At 57.2% G+C, this 25,356-nt stretch overlaps 2 protein-coding genes across 2 annotated transcripts in view; both read right to left on the bottom strand.

The window, feature by feature from the left end:
- Positions 1-2,575: 2,575 nt before the first annotated feature.
- On the bottom strand, positions 2,576-13,359 carry GAA (glucosidase alpha, acid). Its single transcript, XM_019542785.1, has 20 exons — positions 13,267-13,359; positions 12,814-13,233; positions 12,535-12,680; positions 11,677-11,842; positions 10,823-10,919; positions 9,809-9,928; positions 9,276-9,394; positions 8,914-9,045; positions 8,115-8,225; positions 7,872-7,985; positions 7,656-7,740; positions 7,270-7,387; positions 6,651-6,784; positions 5,871-6,022; positions 5,521-5,669; positions 5,233-5,374; positions 4,946-5,044; positions 4,343-4,507; positions 3,530-3,682; positions 2,576-3,304 (listed from the first exon to the last, which is right to left on the bottom strand). Exons 1-20 carry the CDS (start codon positions 13,357-13,359, stop codon positions 3,245-3,247), a joined length of 2,775 nt encoding a protein of 924 aa, XP_019398330.1. The 3' UTR covers positions 2,576-3,244.
- A 1,832-nt stretch (positions 13,360-15,191) lies between these two features.
- Positions 15,192-25,356, bottom strand: part of CCDC40 (coiled-coil domain containing 40) — a 31,533-nt gene continuing 21,368 nt past the window's right edge. The window contains exons 11-21 of the mRNA XM_019542784.1: positions 24,467-24,588; positions 23,293-23,536; positions 22,981-23,163; positions 21,099-21,344; positions 20,233-20,446; positions 19,488-19,657; positions 18,987-19,078; positions 18,114-18,234; positions 17,344-17,532; positions 16,430-16,588; positions 15,192-15,517 (exon numbers count right to left, since the gene is read on the bottom strand). Coding sequence (XP_019398329.1) covers positions 15,245-15,517; positions 16,430-16,588; positions 17,344-17,532; positions 18,114-18,234; positions 18,987-19,078; positions 19,488-19,657; positions 20,233-20,446; positions 21,099-21,344; positions 22,981-23,163; positions 23,293-23,536; positions 24,467-24,588 — 2,013 coding nt within the window. The 3' untranslated portion in view covers positions 15,192-15,244. The remainder of the gene's footprint in view (positions 15,518-16,429; positions 16,589-17,343; positions 17,533-18,113; positions 18,235-18,986; positions 19,079-19,487; positions 19,658-20,232; positions 20,447-21,098; positions 21,345-22,980; positions 23,164-23,292; positions 23,537-24,466; positions 24,589-25,356) is intronic.

Below are 25,356 nucleotides of genomic sequence, written 5' to 3'. Positions count from 1 at the left end.
ACTTCCTGCCCTTTGGGCGGGGGGCTGGACTCGATGATCTCCCGAGGTCCCTTCCAGCCCTGATGTCTATGAAATCTATGAACCCCTGTGCTCCAGCTCAGGGGCCACGGCAGGTCTTGGTGCCAGGGTCGTTTTCCCTTGGGCACAAAGTCCAGGCAGCTGGAAGGGGCAGACGGGGGGGAAAAGTCTCCCCCAGGAAATGGGACGATTCAGAAACCTTCGTACACGGGAGCCCTGGCTGGCGGTGCACGGGCACCTGCCTGCACGTCGGGGCCAAGGGGCACCTGTATCACCGAGCCCACCTCTCATGGCCCCTCGGCAATAGGAGCACCCGGGACAGCCCCAGGCTCCCGCGGGGACTCAGCCAAGCAGGGATGCTCCTGCTCTGCTGTTTCTTTGCGGCAGGAAGGAGCGAGAGCCCAGGAGCGCCGTGGCCGACACCTCCTGCTTCCTCGTTGCAGAAGCAGCTGCCCGCCGGGGCCCCCGCTGCCCCGAGCTCCCGGAGGGACCGCTCGGTTCAGGTCCCGAGGCTCAGAAGTTTGCTCCGCAGCCCCGGCGGTCCCCGGGGCCGCTGGGAGCAAGGGGCCCGGCGGCGGGATCAGCTCCCCGAGCTTTCCCAAACACGCAGGTCCCCTGGCTACATCCCTCTGCTCCGGCACGTGGACGCTCTCAGCTCTGCCTCCACGTCACACCGAGCACTAGCAAGGTACTGGGCCACCCCGCATCCCCCAAACGCGAACAGCCGTCCAGGCCCCCAGGGACATGTGTGCCGGCAGAAGGTGCGGGGGCAGAAGGGGGGTGATGCTCAGGGCACGCCGTGGAGACCAGGCGCCCCCACTCCTGGCACCGCCAGCAGCCACGACCCAGGCCCATCCCCGAGCTCCAGCCGTGCCCAGCGGACCTGCCACCCTCCGTGCGGCCCCTTGCGCTGGGGGAGCGAGCGCGGGTAGCCCTACCTGTCCGGGCAAGGACCTGCCGCGAGCTCCGTGCGCGGCTCTGGCTGGAGACTGACTGGCAGGATGCAGCCGGCTGGGAGGCAGCAGAAAAGCAGGTTTGTCAGGGCTGATCCTGACTGTACTGGGGAGTTGGTGGGTGCTGGGACCTGCCTCCTCCCAAGCAGCTGGATCAGATGCCAGCTGGCTAGCAGGAGTCACCGAGCGTCCCCCTCGCCCAGGCTTGCGGTCGGGGGCTGAGACAAGGGGAAGCGTGGGCGTGCTTCGGTACGACTAATCCCACACGACACCCAGATGCACGGAGGTGCGGCTGGAAGGGAACCCCGAGCCCCCAGGCCACGCGCTCAGCCCCGTGCAACCAGCTACGAGCCCCCAGGAAGGTCAGGGGAAGACGACACGCGGCTCGGACCCCTCCTCCGGCGCGCAGCAGCGCTGGGAGGGCGCAGGACCCGAGCGCAGACTTCCCGGCCCTGCCGGCAGGATGCCGCAGCCGCTCCCAGGGGCGATGGAGCAACGCGGGAAGCAGCGGAGGGAACTTCCCAGCAGGAAGTGCTGCTAATCCCGACCCCATGGGACACCGCCATTGGGCCTGGGCAGGGAGCGATCTCCCAGGGCGAAGGTCAAGGCCGGTGCCGAGGGATTCCCCCACGGCTGGGGAATGCACTTCCCTGCCCCACCCCGCTGCGGCTTCAGCCCTGCTCATCATGGGGCTTTCCTGGCCCTTTCCTCCCCATGCCCTGCCCTGTGCCGTGTCAGCTCCACACCGCCCTTGAAGAAACCCAGCTCTCCACCCTGTAGAGCACAGCAAACGAGTGGGGAGATAGGTGGGTGGCTGCCATCGCTGCCTGCAGGCAGGCGGGGAATGCCCGGGGCGTGCCCGCCACCCCACGGAGCTGCTAAGCCTGCCCCGCAAAGGAGGGGCCGGTTGAGCTACTTGCCAGAAACCCAGGGTTGCAAAATCAGACGACACCGCACCAGGTGGAGCAGCCACAGCCTGCGGGCGAGGCTGGCACCTCTGCTCCACGGACCCATCTGCCGGCAAAAGTCCCGGGCCAGCCAGCAGCTTCCCGCCGGGCGTGCGGGCTAGCCCTGAGCTTTCCACAGGTCCAAGTCCACAGGGCCCCGTGTCAGCCCCTCCGCTTTCTCCTCACTGAAGAGGTCCTGCCTCTGCCTTTATAAGCAGCAGCACAGGAGGAAAGGCAGCAGCGAGGCTCAGGAAACCACCGTAACCGCCCAGGGAAGGCAGGGGACCCGCTCTCTAGGGTCCCACGAGTCCCCAGGGAATCCTGCAGCCCAGATGTAAAAATCCCTCCAACCCTTAACCCTGTTGTTCGAAGTTTAAGCCCAATGAGGAGCACAGAGGCCATGGTGTTTGCTCGTGGGACACCAGCTGCAGGGCCCCTGGGCCCAGAGCGCGGCTCGGCCTCAGATGAACCCAGTGAGTGGGGAGGTTTTGCACAAGAGCACGGACATGCAGGCCCTCGGTGTCACACAGCCAAGTGTCCCCAGACGCGGGGCTGGCACGGAGAGGCGAGCCCTGGAGCAGCCGAGCTCCTCCCCACTCTCCCCTCGCACATGTCTAGAGCCCGTCACAACATTGGCACGCAGGTAGTTCGAGCACGTATTCAAACCAGTGCTTTATTGGGAGACCCGTATGACCCAGCCAGCACCGTGGGGGCAGGCTGTGCAGCCCCCAGCCCCATCTCTGCTGTGTTCAGGGCAGTGATAGATCCCCACGGCAAGCCTCCCAGCACAGCAGTGTGGCACCGGGATAGCCAAGCACCAGTCCAGCGTCAAGGACGGGCCCAGCTGTTCCACCCCGAGGCAGCTCCAGGGCCCGGCGCGACAGGCTAATGGTGTGGGCAGCCCTGGCGTTCCTGCCTGCAGCGAAGTCCCTTCCCCACTTAGGCAGGGAGAGGAAGTCACCATCCGCATCCCCCCGCTCGCCCCACTGGGGCTTTTGGCCACTGACTCACGTGGGACCAGGATCAAGCCTTAAAGGCGGCGGCAGCAGCCAGCAAAACAGTCCTGCAGCTGGGTCCTGGCTTCACCTCCCGGCACCAGAGGCAGGGGCAGCACCGAGCTGGGCTCCCACCTGAGCATCCACAAAGCCCGGGGTGGCCAAGCCAGGACTCCACAGCAAGCGAGTCACGAGGCAGCAGGAAGCAGGGAAAGGCCCCGATCACAACGAACAAGCAGAGCCGAGGGATGGCAGTGGGACGGTCCCCCCCACGCTCAACACGGGGCCGCCAGGACGAGCCGTGGCAGCAGGCAGGCAGCTCCAGGACCGCTCAGGCCCAGGTGATCGTGAACTGCTCCCCCAGCGGGAGGGACAGCAGGATTGTCAAGATCTGAGGAGAGGGAGGGGAGAGCCAGCAGTGAGTGCCCCCTCCCCAGCGCCCTCAGACATCCCGAACGCTGCCATCTCCTGCAGATGCCACCGCCCTCCTTGCTCCCTCCCGCTGGCACGTGCCGCAACACCGAAGATCTCCCCTTCCCATGCTCTTTGCTTCCAGCAGCAGCAGGGAGAAGGGAGGCCTGAGCCCAAGCGGCGCCCTGGTGCCTGGGGGCCTTGCCTTGGTGTCCGTGCGGTAGGAAAAGTCGTCGACGAGGGCCCCGTTCGCCAGGACGTGCTGGGGAGGGCTGGGGACACCCAGCACCGCCACCTTCTGCAGCAGCAGCCCGTCCACCTGGCTGTTGACCCGCAGCAGCTCGCTGACCAGCGTGCCCTGCGCCCAAGGGAGGAGCGTCACCCCCAGGAAAGCCTTCGCACTACTGCCAGCCTCCCCCATGCCCGGGCTGCTCTGGGTGGCAGCTTCTCACTCAGACTGCTGCTCCTCCTTTAAGCCACCCAGCTTGGCCTAGACGATGCACTGAATCTAACTGGGGCCCCCCCAGCCCTTCCAGGGCTTGCAGTCAGAGCTGGAGAGCAGGAAAGGGGAGGACGCGGTGACTGGGAGTGCAAAGAGGAGCTGAGCATCAGCGCGCCTCGTGCAGGCATGGCCTGTCTGCAGCACACGGTGAGAGCTAGGACAGCCATGGTGGAGGGACCTGCCCCAGGCATGGAACGAGCCCCCATCCCACCTCCCCACCCAGAGCCGGGAGACCCCAACGCCCCAAAAGGTTTGGCCCCATTAAGGCCGAGGCCAGCAATAGGAGGGGAACAAGCCTGGCCTTTGCAAATGCTGCAGCTCCCAGCACCCAGTGCCACCCTGGGTTGGCTGGGCTGGGGCTCTGCACGCTGCCCCTCAGACCTCTACGGCTCCGGCCTCTGCTCTGGAGTCGCCCCCTTGGGCCATGCTGCCAGGGGCAGGTGGCAAGCAACATGCCCCGGCACAGCACTGGGAACTGCCCGCAGGCAAGCAGCCGGCTCCCCCCCTCAGGCTCACGCTCATGGCCAGGAAGAGGATCTGGGTGTAATCGCCCCTCTCGAAGGTCTGCAGCCCCTCGCCATCATCCCAGAACAGGTCGCCGCGGGCAAAGCCATCTGCTGTCAGCGCTACCACCAGTGTCATCCCCTTCTTGCGGGACTCAGTCGTGGTGAAGCCAGGCTCCTAGGGATGGGGACACCGGGTGGAGAGGAAACCCCTGCCTGGAAGTGGTAGGTCCAATCCCAAAGGCCCCACACCACTAGGCCTGTCACCCCGAGACCCTCGGCAGGGGCTGGGCTCCCTCTAGCCCCAGCCCAAGCTAGAGCATCTTGCCCTTCCCTCTGGGAAACAGGGTGGAAGAGACCAGGTTGGCCCTGCTCAGACGCAAGAGGGGTGACAGACACAGGGCCAGTCTCTCTCCACAGCCCCTGATGACACTAAATCCATCCCTTCCAAGTCCTGCTAAGTCCAGGTTTCAGTAGGACTGCCAGGGTCTAGCTCTTCAGGAAGCACGAACTTCCTTTGCCTCTTGCCGACGTGCCCCCAAGCCCTGCCAAATCCATGCAGAGCCCCTGGGACCAAGCTGGGCTGGAGCATGAACTTCTCCCAGAGACAACTCACCTGCAAGGGGAGGATGTGTCCTTCTCGAACGTGGACGTTGATGCTGTCGAGTGGAGCAGGCAGGAGGATCCACTGGCCCTTGCTATGGATGACGGTATCCTGCAGAGGGACGGAGGAAGGTGCTACCCAGGTGCTGAGCATCCCACAGCTGACAAGCAGGACCACAAGCCCCTTCTCTTTGTAGGGAGTCAGCGAGACCGCTGGCTCTTACCCTCACAGCAGAGCTGTAGACCCGCCGGCCCCAGGTCACGTTTGGGAGCCCGTGGCGCTGAGCACCAAGCACTCACCGTCACCAGGTGGTACCAGGTCCCCGCAGGGAAGTACCCGCTCACTTTGGCCTTCCCGGGCTCGAGCACTGGGGTGATGAGGAGGCCTGCACCCCACATGAGCTGGTGGTCGACGGTCCAGGTGTTGGGGTCTGTGGGGAACCTGGAGAGGACGGAGACAGTGTATATTCTGGTGCCCAGGACAGAAGGGCCGAGGGTTGCATCCATGTCATGCACCCAGTGTATCATGCCATGCCCCCGCCCAGGTCGGGTGCTCCCACCTGCCCCTGCCTCCAGCCCGATGCTCACTCGAGGAAGAGGGGTCGTGCCACGGTCTCCCCTGCCACATGGGCCTTGTGGAAGAGGGTGTAGAGATAAGGGAGCAGCGTGTAGCGCAGGAGCAATGTCTTCCTCATGGCCTTCTGCGCTGCCGGGCTGAATGTGTATGGCTCCTGGGGCTGCAGAGCAGGGGAGCCCACAAGAAATGCTCAGCAGGGGAGGAAGGAAACTAGCCCCATGCTTCAGAGATTGCACAGCAAAGGACGGGGCCAAGCTCCCTCCAAGCAGGCCAGCCCCTGAGCACCCTATGGCCGAGACAGTGGCCCTGAGCCTGCGGGGCCCTGGCTTGCCCCCAGGGCCTGCCTGCAGAGGGTGCTCACCTGGCTGCCATGGTCGTTGTGGTTCCGCATGAAGGGGTAGAAGGCGCCCAGCTGGGTCCAGCGCACGCACAGCTCCTCCGAGGTGTCTCCCGTGAAGCCGCAGATGTCAGCTCCGACCAGCGGCACCCCATACAGATTGAAGAGCAGCACCTCTGGGAGCATGTCGAGGCTCAGCCGGCTCCATCCAGAGCTCGGGAAGGAGACTGCTGGGGGCCGCTAGGCAGCTGCAAGTCCCAGGGGCACACACAGAAACCCGGCAGAGCATCCCCCTGCCACCCCAAAAACTAGGGTCCCACAGGGAACCAGAGCAAACACCCTCCGGGTCACAGCATGGCTCTGCCCGTGGAAGAGCAGCAGCTAGGGCTGGCCCTGTCCTGCTGGCCGGAGAGCAGGTCACTGTCCAGCAGCCCCAGCTCTTCCAGGTGGGCTGGGGGCGGAGAAGCTTCCCAGGGCCAAGCTTCCTTGCGGCTGGCTCCAGGGCGGGGCTGTTTGCGCCACCATGTGCCACGGAGCAGGGGCAGGAGACACAGGTACCCTCATACCTTCCAGGAGAGGAGGGCAGTTCTCTCCTTGAACGTGCTGACCCCCAGGCCAACACCTGCAGCTGGATCCTCCCCAGGCAGGCCAATGTCCAAGCCCGGGATGAATCCAAACCCAGAGGTGCATCCTCACCCACACCAAGCCTTGCCTAGGACATGCCTCATGCTGCTGCCGCCCCAGGCCCGCTGCGGCATGCTGCACCCCTTGCCACAAGCATCAAGGGACCCAGGACTCAGGTACCTGCTACAGAGTAGGACAGCTGTTCCCAGGAGCTCGAGACATCCCCGGTCCAGTGGCCGGCGTAGCGGCCGTGCCCAGCGAAGGTGGAGCGGGAGATCACAAAGGGACGCTTGCCTCGCACCCGCACCAGCGCGCTGCAGGGACAGGAGGGGGCCGTCGGGAGTCGTCCGGGGGGGCAGAGCGGCCCTGCCACCACGGCCTTTCCCCTGGGCAAGCCCAGCCCCCACCATGAGAGTCCCCCCTCCTGCACCCCAGCCACATGGGACACGAGATGCGGGCACAGCCGAGGGGGAAGACTGCTGCCTGGTGTCCCTCACGAGCTGGGCTCTCCCAGCGCCCTCACACCCCTCTCTGGACCCAGCCAGCCCCTTCCCACACTCAGCCAGGCCAGCACTGGTGTGGGACCCCCACCTTCACCCCAATTCCTTCATACACCACTGGCCCCAGTGCCTTCAGCCTCAGCTGCTAGGCCAGCAAGCCTGTCTTTGGGCAGTCCCAGGAGCCCCATCTTCCATGGGCCACCCCAGTCTCAAGTCCTCCCCGAGAGCTACCCAGCCAGATGTCTGAAAAGGAGCATCGTCCTGACCGGAGCTGGCAGCAGCAGCTGTCCCAAACTCACTTATGGGACGCGATGGCCTCCGTCAGCCCGTACAGGTTGTGCAGGTTGTAGTGCGAGGACAGGTGCTGCTGGCTGGAGGCGCAGATGGTGGCTGAGCGCAGGGACCCCCCCAGCACGCCTGCAGAGAAACACCGTGAGCCAGAGCCCGGTGGGGCCTGCACAGCACGAGCCAGAAAGGTGCTCGAGCCCTCCATGTCGCTGCTGCCAAGGGCAGGCCAGCCTGGTCTCACTGGGTGCCAGCTCCTGATGGCAAGTGAAGGCTTCCCAGCTTCATCTGGATGGGCACAGCATCATGCGAGGGGTGCCCAGATGCCTCCCGAGACATCAGTCACATGGCAGGGACACCAATCCCTCCTGTAGCAAGCCAGGGACTTGCCACCGCTCACCTGGCACGTAAGGTGGATCTTCCAGCTTGCTGCTGGGGCACCCGTCCACAGAGCCCAGCACAAAGTTCGAGGGCTCATTCATGTCCTGGGGAAAGAAGAGACCCTTGAGTCCAGGCCAGGCCATGGGCAGCTGCCCTGGAAGGGAATCGGGAGGGTGATGGCTCCACCATCATGTCCTGGCATGTGAGCTGGGCCTGGGTGGGAGATGTCACTCACAATCCACATGCCGTCGAAGGGCACCTGGTCGTGGAACTCCTTCACCATGTCGTGCCACCACTCCTGCGTCTCGGGGTTTGTGAAGTCAGGGAAGGCAGTTGGACCCGGCCACACCTGGCAGACGGAGGCAGAGACCACGAGGAGTCTAACTGGGGTCTCTGGGAGGTGCAGAAGGCTCCACTCCACCCCGGAGCACCCCCTGCCTGGTCTCGGACTAGCCCATCCCCAAAGGCTGGGGCTCACCTTCCCGATCAGAGGCTGCCCCGTTGTGTTTTGGATGAACACCCCTCGCCTCAGCCCATCATCGTAGGGCTTGTAGCTGCCGGGAGGGCTGGTGCTGCTAATCGCTGGGTCCTAGCAGGGGAGAGATGCCCATGCCATAAATTGACCAGAAGACAGCCCGTGACACCATCACCCAAGAGAGGCCAGACTGCACTGTGTGCAGGGTCCTGGCCTCACCCAGCATCCAGAGCAGGTGCAAGGCAGCGAGAGATTCAGCTTATCTCGGGGCATGGGGGAGAAGTGGTCCCAAGGCTGCCAGGGCAGCTTTTCTCAGAGCAAGGCTGCCAGGGCAGGCACAACGTTCTTCTCTTCCAGAGCCAAGGTCACCCAGCAACTCTCAGTTCACGTGCCTGCATGCCTCTGCAATCCTCCAGCCACAAACACGCAGCCCACATGCAAGGGGCATCCCCATCCCTTGCAGCCTCGCACCCTCTTGCCTTCAGAGACAGGACCTGGCCCCAAACTCCCTGCAGCCCCATGCAGAGGAACGACCAGGCGGACCGTCAGCTCTGTGAGGCTGGGGGAGGTTTTGAGCTGCTGAGTTGCCCCTTGGCATTGGAGATCTGAGCGTTCCCCACCACCAACACCACTCGCGGTCCATGCCAGCGAAGGGCAATGCAAGGCAGGGGTCGGCAAGTGAGCGCTGGAACCTGGGGGCGCCTCGGGCTACGTCAGGTTGGGATTCCCGCATGGTGGCCACTAGAGCCAAAGGTGACCGAGAGAAGGCAGCTTGACGGGGCAGGGGCCGGGCTGCACTCACCACGATCATGACATAGTGCCGGCCGTCGCGGTGGAAGTCTCGCACCATGTCGGGGTAGTCTGGGAAGCTGCGCTGGTTGAAGGTGAAGTCCCGCCGTGCGTCCATGTAGTCCAGGTCGTTCCACTGCACGTCCTGCACAGAGCACCAGGTCCCGGCGTTGCTGGTGCAGCCCCCAGCCTGGCTCCCACTCCCCCATGCAGTAACACGTCATCCCCACAAACCCTGCCCTGGCAGTCGGGCTCAACTAGGGTCTTGCTGGCTGTGACGCCAAGGCCGTGTCAGCTCAGGGACTGCCCCCCCCCCGCAGCGAGACGGGGCTCCTGCACTTGGTTTCAGGAGAAAATCGAAAGGCAGGAACTTACCAGGGGGAAGCCCGCAGCCGTCATGTTGCCCACAACCTGCCGGGTGATCGCACTCGAGGAGTAGCCCCAGCGGCACAAGTGGAAGCCCAGGCCCCAGTAGGGCGGCATGAAGGGATACCCTGGAAACCAGGAGGGTGCAGGTCAGAGAGGGGGGAGCCAGTGACAGGCTGCAGCACTCCAGCTGCAACATCCTCCGGGCACGCTGGCAGGGAGGACTGCTGTCACCCCGCTCCCCTGATCGCTGAGGGCGAGAAATAAGTCTTCACAGCTCACAAAGCTCCTTGGCCTCCCCAGCACGCACAGGGAAGGATCAGGCCCCCTCAGCCAGACAGTGCTCTTAAGACCAGAGTGTGCTGCATATGCAGGGGGTATATGCCAGGCCTTGGCCTTGCTCAGGCCAGCTGCGAGGTCTCTCCTGCCCTACGCAGCCCGTCCAGGCCGGCTGTTTGCTCCCATCACAAAGCTGCCCAGCGGGAAGACCCCAACAAGAGCACGAGGCCCTTCCCCACAGCGGGGCCAGACTCCTCCCTCACCAATAACATCCAGGTACTGCCGGACCACGCTCTTGGGGTCTGGACCCAGGAAGACATAGAAGTCCAGGATGCCACCAATCGTCCTCCACGTCAGGGCAGGGCTAGGCTGCAGCACCACATCTGCCAGGCACACGTACAAAATGGTGCAAGAGTGAAGTAAGTGAGCCAGGAACACAACCCAGCAGCCTGGATTGCCTCAGGCCAGAGCCATGCTTTCCTGCGAGACTGGCAGCCAGCCCCTGTGGGCCGCTCTGAGATACCCATGCTCAACCCCAGTGATACCACCCACAAGCTCCCTTGCAGAATGGGGATGACAGGCCAGGCACTCGCACCCAGAAGGGCCCAGAGGTGGCTACTCATCAGCAACAAGACACCAGCATCAACGACCAAGCACCGCTGGGGGCTGCATTAACAGAGGCAAGTAAGTGATAACGCCTGTTCAGTGCAGGCCTGGGCAGAAATCTGTTCACCTTGTTCACAGAAGGGCACAGGGAAACCAGACAAAACCCAGAGGCCGGCAACAACGATGATCAATGAGTTGGAAAGCAGCCACACAAGGGAAGGCTGGGAGAACTGGGCATGTTTAGTCTGGAGAAGAACAGATCAGATAGGGCACATGGTTTTATAGCACCTTTCAAGTAGCTGAAAGGCTGCCACGAAGCTGGAGAAACCGTCCTCCCTGCAGAGTGCAGGACCTGAGGCAGTGGGTTTAAATCAATGCATTATGCTGCAGATGGAAAGTTCCCTGGTGGCCAGAGCATAAGGGCATGGAGCAAGCTGCCCAAGGGAGCTGTGAGCTCCTCTGCCCTGGAGGAGTACAGCCAGGGCTGGAGAGGCGCCTGCCAGGTGTTGTTTAGGAACCGTGTGTGCAAGGGTGAGCGAGATGGAAGGTCTCTTCCCATGTCCACTCTATGCCAGGTGGCCAAGCCTGACCTTGAGGCCTCCTGGAAGGTGTAACAACAGCCAGGCTCCCCACTCCATGCAGAGACACGGGTTGGGGGGAGGGACACTCACCCATTGCGTTGCTGTTCAGCAGGAAGACTCCGTGAGCTGCGCCACTGTCCTCCATCACCAGGTAGAAGGGGTGAGAGCCATAGAGGTTGGCAGCGGGCTGGGACACAGCAAAGCACAGACCATCAGCAGGAAGCAGGGCTGCAGCCCATTCATGCCCATGGCCTGCTGCACAGCTGGGAGGCTTTCCCTTCCCAAATGCAGCCAGCCGGACACCTGGGAGCTCAGCCTCTCCAAACAACACATGCACAGACAAGCTGGCAATGCCTGGTGACAGCCGGGTCAGGCGCAAGGGCTGTGCAGCTGCCCAGCCGCAAGCCTTGGGGCTGTTTAGCGAAGGGGGGAGTAGAAGCAGGGGCCATTTCAAACATCCCTGCACCCTCCCCAAGCCTGCGGGCTGCAGCACATGCTCTCAGCCCCACTGTGGCATGCATGCGTGCTCCTGCTTGGATTGGCAGAGGTGGGCCAGCCCAGGAAAAGGGTGCCAAGCCAGGCATGCTGCCATTCTCAGGAAGGCAGCAACTGCCAACCACAGAGGCCCTGGGCCAGGGGTCCCGATGCTAATGGTGGCACCTGCCAAACTGGGCACGGAGACCCCACTCATGCCAACCGCAGCCAGACACAGACCTCAACATTAAAGCCCAGGCAAAACAGTGGAGCGGAGCTGGGCTCCAGAGACAGGCATGGAGTTGACCAGCATGCTGAGATGGGAAGGACTCCCGAGCCCCTCACCATTATGGCTGCAGGCAGATCCCAATAACCTTGCTTTGGGGTCTGAGCTCTAGGATGAGACCTGGGGGGCTCTGGGACACTCCCCTCCCCGCTAAGGCAGGGCTTCCCTCGCCCCTGCCCCTCACCACAGGTGCCATGTCCCGGTTCCAGAGGGTAATTTTGGTCCACTGGGTGTCAAGGATGAGTGGGGTCAGGTGCTCCCCCAGCCCAGAGATGAAGCGGGAGGGCAGGGAAGTGGAGATCTCAAGGAACTGGTCTGTGAAGAACAGGGGAGCCACGGAAGTGTTCAGCCTGCCAGAGAGAAACGGGGACTCTCAGCACACAACCTACAGCCCCCCAGGGACAGCACACCCCCCTCCTGCACCAGGGAAGCCACGGGCCCCCCAGCACCAGAAAGCAGGGAGGACGTAGAGCCTTGAACCAGAGGTGTCTCTGGGCAGAACAAAAAGAGCTCCCAGCAGGTGCTTCAGGCACGGTGGGAAGCTCAGCACAGGGGTCAAAGGCACCAGCCAGGGATGGGGAAGCCAGGCCTGAGCCTTAGTGCAACGGCTTCACCCCAGAGAGACTCATTAAGTCACCTCGAACTGCAGATTAAGGTGAGAATAAAGAAAAACCAACAGCAAGACCCTGCCTCTGCCGTCTCCTCCCCGCTCAATACCTGCCAGGTCCTTATTCCAGACCAAGGGCCTGTGCAGTGGCCACCTCTAGGGCAGCTGGGATGCACGGGGCAGGAGAGGCTGGAGCTGCCTTTTCCCGTCTGGTGGGACAAGCCACGTGGAGAGCAGAGGGGCCGGGACAACAAAGCAAAGGGCTGGGCTCCTTGGGGGGCACCTGAGAGAAGACATCTCAGGTTGCAGTGGGGCAGCCGAGGCACTTCCCACTTCCAGCTTCATCCCTCCAGCTTTGCGGGGTTGGGCTGAGACTCAGGAAGGGCAGATGTGCAGGAAGGGAGCACGTGACGACGGGAGGGTAAAAGCACTTACAGGACCTGCCCGCTGGATTCCCTGAGTACGATCAGGCCAAAGGGGTCGGCCGAGAACTGCAGGTTGTAGAGCTTTGAGACCGCCCGGCTGCTCGCGGTTGGGGTTTCGAGCGGCACCTCGTAGCGCTTGTTTGCTGGGTCCCTGAGCTGTAAGGAAAGGCAGAGACCAGGACGGCGTCACGTGCTGGGAAAAGCCACAGGTCTTGGAAACGAGTCACCCCACAGACGAAGGAACTGGGCTCTCCAAACTGACCCCCGACCTGGGCCGGCACCCACTCACCGTGAAGTGGAGCCTGGCATCCGTCTCAAACAGCACATCCAGCTGCAGGACCATGACGTCGTCCGGGAAGATGCTGGCCGTGGCCCGGGCCAGGCTGGCGGTGTAGCCCGTCTCGGTGGCAGTCAGGTTCTGCACCCTGTAGCTGGGGTAGCCAGGGGGGAAGAAGCACCAGGGCTGCCAAGTGCCAGGCCCCGGCGTGACAACGGGGACGTAGCAGCAGCCCCGCGCCTCGCACTCCTCCTTGGAGACGAGCTTCTCGGGCGCGCAGTCAAAGCGGTACTCGGGAGAGGCGTCGCACTGCGGCCGCGCAGAGGGAGCAGGGCCCAGAGGCTCGTGCGCACGCGAGCCCCGTCCGCCTGCCGCGCGGCTCCCTCTGTAGATGCTCTGCAGCCCCTCGGCGTCCCCGGGGCTCGGGGCGGCCTCGCGGGCGCCGGACGCGGCGAGCACAGCAGCCGTCGCGAGCGCGGCCAGCAGGCGCAGCACGGACGCCTGCGGGGCGATGCCGGGAGCCCGCCGGCGGGCCGGGCCTGCCTGCGGCCCGGGCATGACGGAGCAGGGGCGCGGCCCCACGGCCGGCTGCAGGCACAGAGAAGCGGGGCGTTAGGTTCTGGGCCGAGAGCGGCTCCAGCACCCCGCCCCGGGGCAAGGGTGGGCACAGGGCTCAAAGGCACCAGCTGGGCCAGGGCCCTGGCCCTGGCCCTGGCCCTGGGACGCGGAAAGCAGCCCTAGACCCCCGGCCCAGCCCACCACCTCAGCGCTGCGAGCCCCACGAGTCACGTGAGCCGCCGGTCAGCTGACCCAGCCGGGCGGGTCACCACGTGACCGCAGTGTCACATGACAGCGCAGCGCGGCCTGGCCCGGCGGGGGGGGTCTCCCCGCAAGCCCGCGAGGGTTCCGGCGGGGGGCTGCGGTGTCAGGCAAGCCTGCGATTAAAGCAGTTTGTTTTTGCGAGATCCCAGTTGGTCTCATAAAAGAGAGCACCCCGGCCAGCAGTTGTGATAGCTTTTTTTTTTTAACACCAGCAAGCCTGCCCTGCTGTGGTCTCTGCCACACAGGAGTTGCTCTCGTGTTTTTCCACAGTCAAAAAAAAAGAGTGAAAAGGGAAAACTAGGATTTCCCCATGTCTGTAACCCCTTACCCTCCACCCTGTTCTCAAGATCACGGTCAGGGCAGCTAGGATCTGGAACCAGCTTCCAAGACCTACCCTGGGGGGCTTTAAGAGGAGGTTGGATGTACACCTTGCTGGGGTCACTTGACCCCAGTACTCTTTCCTGCCAGGGCAGGGGGTCGGACTAGATGATCTGCTCAGGTCCCTTCCGACCCTAGAAACTATAAGAGAGTTTGATGCAGGAGACCCAGGGCCTTGCCCAGGTGAGAGGATGCAGGGATTTGGGAGCAGTGGGGCACACACCTGGTGTTTACAAGGGGAAATGCTTTAATTTGGCAGTGCCTGAGTGAATTAAATGGATAATTAAATCATATCCCAGGATAGTGGTTTTTAAGGGTTCCCACAGCACCTGAGAAAGGTGAGCACCCCACTCTGGCGGCAAACCCAAGTGCAAAGAACAGAAGTGATTTGTCCGCAGCCAGGCAGCAAATTAACAATGTAAACCCAGCACAGGCAGGAGGAGCACGTGCACCTGCTGCATTGAGATGAAGAGGAAATCTTGGGCTGAGGCCTGGAATTAGTTCCCTCTTTTTGCTGTCAGACGCTGCAAAATGAAGAGCAATTGGGCACAGTCCAGTGTAATCAGTGTATGTGCCTTTCCTGTCTGCAGTCCCTCTCCTAGACCAGACTCCATTTCATCACGACCTCCCCAAATTAGCGGCTCTCCATTAAAAAGCGAGGTCGAACTTGATGATCTGTTCAGGTCCCTTCTAACCCTCAAAACTATGAAAAAGAAACTGCATTTTGTTTGCATGGTTGAGGTTCCTAAGCCAACTGCTTCCTAAGTCAGGACAGTTCTCCCTCCGACACACCTGCAAACCCCCTCTGGGCTCTCTACGTGCTCCCCTTCCCGGTCTTGGGAACAGACATAGCCTATCCTCAACCGCGCAGCGCTGGCTGTGATCTGAGCATCGTGTTGCTCTGGGATGCACTTCACTATCTACAGACAAGGACACCATCCAGTTCAGCCCCCTGAATCTGAACGTGCACTTGTCACTCCCGTGTTTGTACAGTGCACAACTGTATGAGCCATCGAGCCCAACCGACCTGCTGCTCTGGAGCTGATCAAAAAGCCAGTGACCAGCAGGGTGCACACCACTCGTGTGTCAGAGCTCCAAAGCAACCTACCATCTCCCAGTTCAGCTTCCCACTGCCGCTCCCTTTTCTTTCTGCTCCCCAGCTTCCACACTCTAGGAGAGGACCAAGGGGCTAAAGAGCTGTTTTGTATTTATTTGTGAACATGGTAAAAAAAAACCACTCTGTTCAGATCTGATTCTGTCCTTCGGCCTGCTTCGCTTCCAGGGAGCCCAGCTTGGACTCCAGGGCTTGGCTGACCCGGCGCAGTGCCCGCTGGCACTGGGGGTATTCCTGCTGGATCTGGTGGACGATGATACTAATGCTATGCAGCCGGCTCTGCTGCTTCCTCTGTTCACTTTGCAGGGCATGCTCACTCCGGCACAGGGAGATGTATTTTCCTTCCTTGGCTGCCTGCAGGTGCTTCTGCCGGGTCTGGTAGGCCACGATTTCTGAAAGGTTCTTAGAGGAGCAACAATGAAAGCTACTGTAAGACCAGTCTGTGCATACAAGGAGTGGGAGGATAAGGAGGACTGGACTTCTACAAGGGAGGAGCGGAGCTTATCACATCTTGAAACAGAATGCATCTTAAGAGGGGCAGTGCCGTAGAATCCCGTCCTAACAGCTGAAACGGGCACCCCCCATTTGCAGTGCTACGTGAATGGTCACTGCATTAAGATCAGAGCTCAGTGACTCCCCAAAGTCAGACACAGGCGTAGTAGGGAAAGCTGGAAGACCAGAGAAAGTTCTGCCCATTTGAAACGTCACTGAAAGTCAAGTCAGAGTTGGCTTGAACTGGCTCTCACACAAGCTGTGATATCTTTTGCTCTAGCCAGCTGGTTCTCAGGACAAAATGTTTCCTTCCTACCTTTGAAAGGGTGTGTGCACACGTGTCTGCTGTCAGCCTGATGCTCCAGTTTAATTCTCCGCTAAATAACAAGAGGAGGGCATGAACATCAGCACTAGAGATGCCTTCATGTCCAGAACTCCCACTGAGTTTTATGACTGTATCTAGGGTCATCAGGCATCAAGTATGGGGAAAACAAGGAGGAGTCCGACAAACAAAGACACACTGGCTGCTATTTTATCAATGTGAAATATTAGATGAGGGTCTGCAAAGCAAACTGAAGTTAATCAGAGCTGAATTTCTCCTAATCTAGTTTCATGTAAATCTAGTTTTCATGTTAAACTACTATGAGAGTCAGCCTAAGAGAAACTGCTTCAAGCTGCTGAGGTTTCCTTTGCAGCTCTAGAAGGGAGCTGGACAATGCTGATATAACCAGCCTGACGTGGCAGGGGCTGTGTGAACTGATGGAAGGAGGAAAGAGGAACTCTTGTAGTTTGTGTGTGTAGCAGGGAAACAGATGAGCTTACCCAGAGTTTCTTGTCCTGCAGCTGCTCTATGTCCAAGTCCAGACCACTGGACTCAGCCTGCAAACTGGAAATCTGCTGCTGCTTTTCCAGAAGGGCGGTGCTGAGAGATGCCTGGGTGTTCTCCAGTTCCAGGATTGTTTTGTTGCAGTCCTGAGCACTCTAATAAAGGGGAAAAAACCAGAGGTGCTGCTTTCCTAGCCAAGCTGCATTGCTACGCTATTGCCCAAGATGTTCCCCGTCCTTCGGGGGCATTTGAAGACAGCACGTCCTTTTGCGAGCACCCTGTGTGGCCCTGAAGGCACAGGCATTTGTGTGGACAGATGCCTGTGAGGAAACTAGATCATTCTAACAATGTGCCAGTAAAGAGAGCAGTTCAGTCCCATCTCCCTGATCTCCTCCTACCCAGCATGTCACTGTGGCTAGGGGCATGGTTCCCGTACTTTTCTTTACTTTAAGATGAAGATGGCACAGACGGTGCCCAAGGCAATGAGCATCTCCAATCCCAGCCCTAGGAGTTCAACAAGGAAAGGATAACTGAGGGACAGAGAGCAGTGCTGAGGGGCACGCACAAATACCCTGTCAAGTCCTCCTGACAGGTCAGCTGGTTTGGTCCATGACCCGAAGGATGATCGTGGCCAAGAGCAGGGGATGACTGGAAGTGTGCCAGGGACAGCAGAGGATCTTGGAGACCTACATAAGTCTTACTCTCAGACTCTCCCCATTTGCCGATGCCCACAATGCTTTCCCTGCTGCTCGAGAGAAAAGTCAGCCCAGTAAATGTAGTACAACATTGTCCTTCCATAGTCTGATGGTAGGTCACAACATAGCTGATGCCAAGCAACACCCAAACTCCTTCTAGCTGCAAGCCAAGTGCAGGTCAAATAAGTTCTCACTGCCTTCCTCCACCTGCTCACCTTCTGGGTTTCACTGATCTTCCTCCTCAGCTCCTGTTTCTTGTAGTGGAAGTCACTCTTGGTGATTTGTTTCTTGTCTACTTTGCTCTGACCCTCGCCCTGCGTGGTGATGGTCTCTCTGCGGGACACGGCTGCCTCCATATCTCGAATCATCTTCTCCTGCTGCTTTGTCAACTGGCTATAGCGGACCTGCCAGGGGGTGGGAGAGGAAGTCTGCAGATACCCAGTGGTCACAAGTGGCACCCTATTACAAAATCTTTTATGCAACAGATTCCCATTATAGACATCGGTGGGAGTCAAACCCTCATGCTAGATCCTGAGCCAGGCTTGTACAGCAGAATTCGGGGGGCTGTCAAACCAGTAGTTAGCCCCTTGCTGGCCTGTCCAGAATTATATTCTACAGGTTTTCAATGCCATAAACTCATTTAAATGTCATAATGTAAAGGGAGACCAGAAGTATCCTGAAAGAGGAAGGAAAGGATTACTTCTCTGAATCAGCAGACTAAAGCAGAGAGACAGCTCAGCCCACAATAGACAAGTTTTCTTCCTAGACAAGGTCTTATTTTTCCTACACTCCATTTTCCAAGTAACACCTGTGTAGTGGCAGCCTAAGCTCATCCCAGCTGCTGGACAGTAAGACCTCTGTTCCTGACACTGCTGGGAGGCATAAGGATAATACACCTCTAGGTCATTTCCCTTCTGCTGGCTGACCCCTGGGAAGCTGGATAACCTGTGTGCAATTCTCCCGATGCCCCAACAGCCAAACTTACCTGCATCCTATGTATTTCTGCTCTCATGGCTCGGATCTCGCCTTGCCCTGTCTCCGAGTCCACCGTAGCACGCATCTCCTTTGCCAGCTGGATCTTCTTCTCCCACAGCATGATCTGGTGCCTTCAGGGACAGAAGGGAACGGGAAGTCTTTTTGTGAAAAAGCAGGCAGTGCCTTTCCTTGACACGCCGTGCTAGTGCACTGCAGAAGCTTACAACAAATCTAAAATATAACAGTTCTACAGGAACCTAAGAGTCTATGTAGGGGATGTGCCACCAGCCACTGGTGCCTAGTATAAGAATCAGCCAGCATACTCTGCAGTTCTCAAAGAGTCCTTGCAATGACAGAAAGGGGCAGAGTGCAGAACACAGAGGGTTAAAGTCATGGTTTCTAACCCCACTGGTGCAATTTGGGCAGTTTTAGGGACTTAACTCTTGGCCCTGCTGCTGTCCTTCCACCAGCAGCTGCCTGGGCTTACCTCCCACAGCTCTAAGCTGAGTTTCCCCTTTCCCCAGCCCCTCAAGCTGGCAACCTCTGCTGAACAAAGACAAGCCCCATGTGAGTATAGGGAGACCAAATTCCCTCCAGAACAACTCACAGAATCAAGTTCATGCTAAGTTAGAGCTGTGGCTACGGGTGCAGCAGCAAAGAGAACAGTGAGCTGAGGCTATTATCCTTGTACCTGGTCCACAAAAGAAAATGATCTGAGATTCCGCCGGCTTTGAAAAGTCACTGCACTCCCCACACCTTTCCGAGGGCACGAAGAGCCATGTGAGGAGCATTTACAGCTGATGCTGCCTTAGTGAAGGGTAACCCAGATGCATACAGGAGTGCAGAGACTGTGGCATAAAACGGGGGCTCTCTGGGGACTCACTCTGCTTCCACCAGGCTGTTCAGCAGTCTCTCCTTCTCCTCACTCAACCGGTCCAGCTTCTCCTGCATCTCGATGGATTCCTTCTCAGCAGCCTAGATTAGGAAGCAGAAGTCAACATGACATGACTTCATCAGACTGAGCACCCCTGGCAGGCTCATTCCTCACCTCTAATCTGTATGCCCTCCCTAACCCCTCTGAGCAATATATTATTTAGTTATCTATATCTCCCCTGCCTTCTGGCTTCAGACTAATGCAACCAGCTACTTCTTTCTGGTAAAGGAGGTCATTCTCCCTGCACAGGAAAAAAATCTGGGGCAGCTTTCTAAGCACAGCCGCCCTTTTCCATCCACATGCAAGACTCTGTACCAGAGGCAGTCGTTAACAATCAAGGGGCCTCATCTTCTCTGACACTGTGTCTCCGGTAACATGGGACTTGTGAGAGTCCAGCCGGCTGTTGCATGTGAGGCTGTGCCTTGGAGCAGAGGAGCAAAGCCTCCCTACCTTGAGGGAGCGGACAAATTCGTTCTCCGTGATGGTGTTGCCATGCTGCAGCTCCTGTGAGCTGTTGCTGTTCTTACTGATCAGCATGTTGAGCTTTATCATGTCGTTGGACATGTTCCTCATATGTCGCTCAATGTCCTTCTGCTCATTCTTCTCCTGCTGGATTTCATCTGCCGGAGAAGGGGGAGGAACAGACAGGACTTCAATAAATGGGAGGCAGACAATGTTCTCTGGGGCCCTGAGAAGACAGAGCAGGGGTCTGCAGGGTGGTATTTGAGCTGACCAAGCTGGGATCAGAGCTGCCTGCCCAAAAGCCTCCAGGGACCTTGCCAAGCCTAAAGCAAACTAGTGCTTTGAAGGTGGTTATTTTGAAAGTAGAGTGGAACTGGCCAGTAATGGCTGCTATAGTCTCAGGGCTGGGCATTTACCAGCTATTTGAGAAAACATTACAACCTTTCTTAGACATACCACAGCAAGATGGTCACCAGGGGTAGGATCTCATGCCCCTCACTCCTGTTTTAGTGAAGGCTGCAAGATTGGCTCGTTAGGGTTAGGGAAAGCAGACTACTCATGTGGCTCCAGAGTACACACATATTATTGCTCACGTGAACACACAATGCCTGCACTTGCAGACACTAAACACTTCCTCTGGGGAGGGGCTGTATATTACAAGATATTGACTGTACTCTGGCTGCATACACCACTCATGGCATGAATGTGCCAGGAGGATCAAGGGAATGCTTACTCTCAATGCGCACTTTCTTCTGCTGCCTGATGGTGATCTCTTTCTTTAACATATCCAGGGAAACCAGCTGTTCCTCCTGCTCCTGGGTCAGCTTGACCAGCTGCTTCTGCAGCTGGAGCCAGTATTTCTGCAGTGTCATCACCTCTGAGTTGTATTCATCTATCTGCTTGGTCAGACTGTTGATTTCAATCTCCAAAGGTCCCAGTTCTTGCCCCTGCAAAGCAAGGTGTACAACTGAGTTACAAAGCAGAGTGGAGTGGGCAGATGCTGAGCATTTCAGCAGTGGATGCACTAAACCAACCCCTTTTATAATCACTGCTTTCCAGGATGCAGCCCCCATTAGGTACGTCTGGCCTCCGTTTCTTGCTCCTAGATGTGTAACTTTTCACATGTCTCTATTATTAAGACACATTTTCCTTGAAGGGGAGAAGCCTCTCGAGGGATGCACTGCTGGGTAGGACTGTCCTGTCCTTGACATTAGCTCTCTCTCCCCCAAGCTCTGTGAAATGTGCAGATTGTATCAGCAAACATTCTGTTTACTTTCAGATCCGCAGTGAAAGCTGGGAATTGCATTGGGCTGGGCACCAATCAGTGCCGAGACTGCATGGGAAACACCACATTTGAAGGCAATTCCCCACTGACAGTGGTTTTGAAGTCTGGCAGCCCACCAGCATTAACCGTGCCAATGTTTGCCTTATGGATAATGTGAAGGGCTGTTTTTTAATGAGAATATAGCATAATTTAAGTAAAATGTACTCCAGAAACCTATGTATATTGATCACACTTGTGAAGTCACTTTTGTCAGCCTCATTGGTAAACCCCTGGGACATGAAACCAAGTTTGGGAGCTGGGCACAAGAGACATACCCCCAGCTGGGAAATCATGGTCTCCATTTTCTTGTTGTACAGGTTGATAATGCCCTGCTTGCGCTCGATCAGCTGGTTGCGCTTGGCGATCTCAATCTCACTGTGGCTGACCAAGTCGTTGATCATTTTTGTTTCCTTCTCCAGCTCAGAGAGCGTCTTCTGGAGCGTGCTCAGCCGGCAGTTGGTGTGGGTTATATCCAGAGTCACCTGGGCGGTGTCATTGTCAACTTTGGAAAAATGCATCTCCTGACAATGGCAAAAAGCAGAAAACAAAGCATTGTCACTCAACAGTCAGTCCCCTGGGTGAGCTGCAAGCAGATCTGTGACAAGGCAGCTGCAGGCAGGGAGCTGGTGCCAGAAGGACAGGACTGGGTCTATTTCCAGCTTCACCAAGTAGACTATGAGTGCCAGTGTTTCCCTATCTGTAAAGTGGGGATAACATCCAGCCACCTCACAAGATTACTGGAAAACATTACTGAGCATAAGCCATCCTGAGATCTGACAAAAAAATTGCTAAGGCAAAGTTTTATCATGCTTATCATGTCTGGAGTTATTTTTCCAGCCAAGACGACTTAGATGCTAATGCAAATTAATACAGAAGCTGATCCACCTGTATACGTCTCAGGCACATATTTTTTCTTACTAGGGAGTCCAGACAGCTTGTGTGTAGTCCAAGGACTGCATCTGATTTACAGAAAATGGCGTAGCCCTGATCTTTAACAGAGAAATGCAGCACAGCTCAGATTTTTGGCATATTTCATGCCAACAAACTTGTCTCTTGTGAGGAGGTAGTAGCTGCCACATCGTAAGTGCCTGCTCCCTGGTTTGGCCACCTTTAGGATGTTGCACTTGATGACTGGGGCTGTTCTACATGGTGCTGCAATGTGGAGCCCCAAAAGCCCCACATCAGCTCTAAATGAGCTAGCTCAGCTGGTAGGAGAAGTCCATGGGAAGCAGACAACTGGCTCATGTGGAGCACTGCACTACACTCTATCTCCATAAGGCACCATACAGCTTGTGCTTCAAACACATAGGGGACATGTGGGCACATGCAGCATAGAGTCTGAACCACTTCCCTTCCCAGGATGGATGGCTCTGCCCTGTTCTTCATGGAGGAAGCAACGGCAGTGATATTTCTGTTATGCTTTTGACTATATTCTACACACCACCTTGGAAAACGTGCAGGTGAACCTTGAGAGGAGGTTGTGGAGGAAAGCTAATAAGCACATCAGCCCCTGGAGAGGTATTCAGAGAAGCTGTACAGGCCCTTCTATTTTTATGCTCCGTGGGAATGTTCCAAGCACCCTGACACTTTCTCACAAGCTGGAAATGCGATTAGGCATCACGCTGACACCTGGCATTTTGAGAGCACCTTTCACCTTGGAGTGTCCCAAAGTACTTTCCAGGCACAAATCACAGTTCACAGGGGAATCACTTCATATGCCGCTGCAATGCAGCTACTTCTCAAGAGAAACCTAGGAATTCAACAGCACATGGCACTGTTAGTGTCAGTGCCTGTAAATGGAGAAGAATCCTGCAGGGACTTGAAATGGCAAGGGAAATCAAAGAGGGCATCTGGGCCGTTCCAGCTGGAACTTGGCTGGGATGCTAGATAATCAAGGACAACGTGCTGACTGACCCTCCTGGCAGCAGGTGGCTCTAGGATCACTGCTATGTTGGAATACAGTCAACTATGCTCCATTCTTTGTCTTTGGCAGGGCAGGCTATTCATAACAGTGTGCAGTAACTGCTAGGCTACAATTGCAGCACACCAGAAACAAGACACAGAACATGTGTGTGTGCATGTGAGTGTATGTGAGAGTGTGTGCACATGTGCGTATGTGTCCACCCACTGCAAGGCCCCCAGGAAGAGATGCCCTACCAGATCCATCTTTCTCATCTGAAGTTTTGCAGCCAACTGCGAGAAATACTTTGCTGCTTTGCTGGACATCAACTGATCCTGCAGCTTTGCCATGATCTCATTCTCCACTTCCTGTTTGCATTCAGTCTCCTTCTCTATTTCTTTTTTCACAATCCCCAGTTCATTTAGGCGAGTAGCTTGGTCCTGGGGAGAAGCCACAGAAACAACTATTAAAACATGCTGGCTGCTGGGATTTAAGAGGGAAGCAGGTGGCACAGGACAGGTCAGTGCCTGGTTAAAGGAGACTCCTCCTCCCCTCAGGGGACAGCTCACCAGGCTGGCCCTGCCCAGGGCTTGCTCTGTCTCATGCAAGGCACGGGTGTAGGTGCTGAATTCCACTTGCAAGGCATCCTGCTTGGCCAGGCACTGGGCAATCAGCTTCCTGCTCATGTTGGCGTCATTTTCAGAGCGGTTCAAGATGGTAGCCAGCAACTCGTTCCTCTCTTCCTCCTTCGTGATGGACTTTTTGTAGATTTCAATCTCCATCTCCATTGATGTGAGCTGGTGCCTAGACTGCCTGCACAGTGAGGGGAAGACAGGAAAGTGCCACAGGGATCAATGTGTGTGCTAGACGGGCATCTCTGAACTCCCACCTTCAAACCAGCTGCTGCACAAATGGATGAATGAAGAGGAAAGTAAAGACCAAACCCTACACATCCATTGTGTTGGGCCACTTCTGCTCCTTAAAGTCCTTCTATGGCAAATAAAACATTCAGCTCATTTTCTGACCATTTTTAACAGCTCCTTGAGGGCCAGTTCTGCCACTCCAGTGCACTGGAGTGGAAGGATGTGACTTCCTCAGGACCTTATCAGCCCAAAGAAGAGGGGGACACAGAGCTTCAGGCCAGCCCTAGGAGACAGATGGCAGGCCCTCCCTGCCTGACTCTACCATCAGCTTCCTATTAGCTCAGAAGGAATTATGATATAGCCACCCGCCTCTGCCTAGTCTGACCAAAGAGACAAGGCAGTGTCATGTAGGACCTGCAGGAGAAGGGGCTCACTGAGAACCCATCTGTTCATTTGTATTTAAAAAGGCAGGGTCTTTTTCAGAGTCTTTTCTTCCCTTTCTGCCCACCAGACCCATGCTAGGTAGTGTTATGGGTATTAAACATAGTAGCTAGAGGTACAACCTCCCATTAGGACTTCTTAAGCCTCTGACAGCTGGAAGCTGCAGGAGGAGAAGGGAAAGGGATGGATCATTCTAGAGTTGGGAATCACCCATTACAGCAGCTCAGTTAAGGAGTGAATGTGAAGGGAAAGAAAAGTAACAAAATGGGATACCCCTTGTTATAATGATCCTTTGTCTCACTCAGCTCGTCAGAGCAGCAGGTCTGCTCTTTGGTTAGCAATGCCCTGCATGCCCAATAATGACCATATTCTCCTCTCAGACTCTCCCCCAACCAAACTGCATCTGCTCATGGCCCTGGCCTGTACTCAGAGGCGGTACCTCAGTGCTTCCTGCATGGCAGTGTATGCCTCATCTCGTCGTTTCATCCCAGTCAGACTGCTGTTCCATTGCTGCATCAGTTGCTTCTTCTCCAAGTTAATAGCTTGTATCTCCATGCAAGCCTGCAAACAGACTAGCTGAGCTGGTGAATCCATAGTGGGCTGGGCATCACACTTGCATTCTACCCCAGTGCTGCCTTCTCTTCACAGCAGAGCTGGGGAGAAATGGCTCAAACTATTCATGCTTTTCATTCACTTGTCCAAGGCCCTGCTCTTTTCTTTGGCTCCTTTTACCTTTGCACTTCTGGGATAATTTACTGAAATCCATTGGCTTAATTTGCCTCTAGGACAGAAAGAGAGAGGCTGATTCACACAAGGGGACATTAGGGCCCTGGGCACTCATCTGGGATGCGGGAGAGCACAGAGATTTGAACATAAGCCTCCCATCTTCCTAGTAAGTGCTCCAACCAACAGCTCTAGGAGTGCTGGGATAGTATTTTCTTTCTTTTCTCCTACCCCTTTGACTAGAAATTCCACTGTGGACTGAAGAAAGTTCTGCCCAAACTGCAAAAAGTTTTGGTTTCCACAAATCATCCTTCTCTGTCCAACAAATATTTCATCAAAAAAATTCTGACTGGCTCAAATATTAAGTTCCAGATTTCACAGGAAAATCCAGAACAGAAAATATAGTTTCATAGTTAGTAGAGCTGGAAGGGACCTAAGCAGATCATTGAGTCCGACCCCCTGCCATGGCAGGAAAGAGCACTGGGGTCAAACGACCCCAGCAAGGTGATTGTCTAGCCTCCTCTTAAACACCCCCAGGGTAGGAGCCAGCACCACTTCTCTTGGAAGTTGGTTCCAGATCCTAGCTGTCCTGACAGTGAAGTCGCA

This window comes from Crocodylus porosus, unplaced genomic scaffold (genome assembly GCF_001723895.1).
Source record: "Crocodylus porosus isolate Cpor-Errol unplaced genomic scaffold, CroPor_comp1, whole genome shotgun sequence".
NCBI lineage: Eukaryota > Metazoa > Chordata > Crocodylia > Crocodylidae > Crocodylus > Crocodylus porosus.
The sequence above is the reverse complement of the archived record's forward strand: the minus strand, read 5'-3'. Positions and strand labels throughout refer to the sequence as shown.

Coding starts and splice junctions, on each gene's coding strand:
- GAA (XM_019542785.1), bottom strand. CDS start 13,359: ATGCCCGGGCCGCAGGCAGGCCCGGCCCGCCGGCGGGCTCCCGGCATC. Junction 9,046..9,275: donor CGGCTGCGGGCTTCCCCCTG/GTAAGTTCCTGC, acceptor TGCTCTGTGCAG/GACGTGCAGTGGAACGACCT. Junction 7,986..8,114: donor GGCAGCCTCTGATCGGGAAG/GTGAGCCCCAGC, acceptor TCCGTCTGCCAG/GTGTGGCCGGGTCCAACTGC.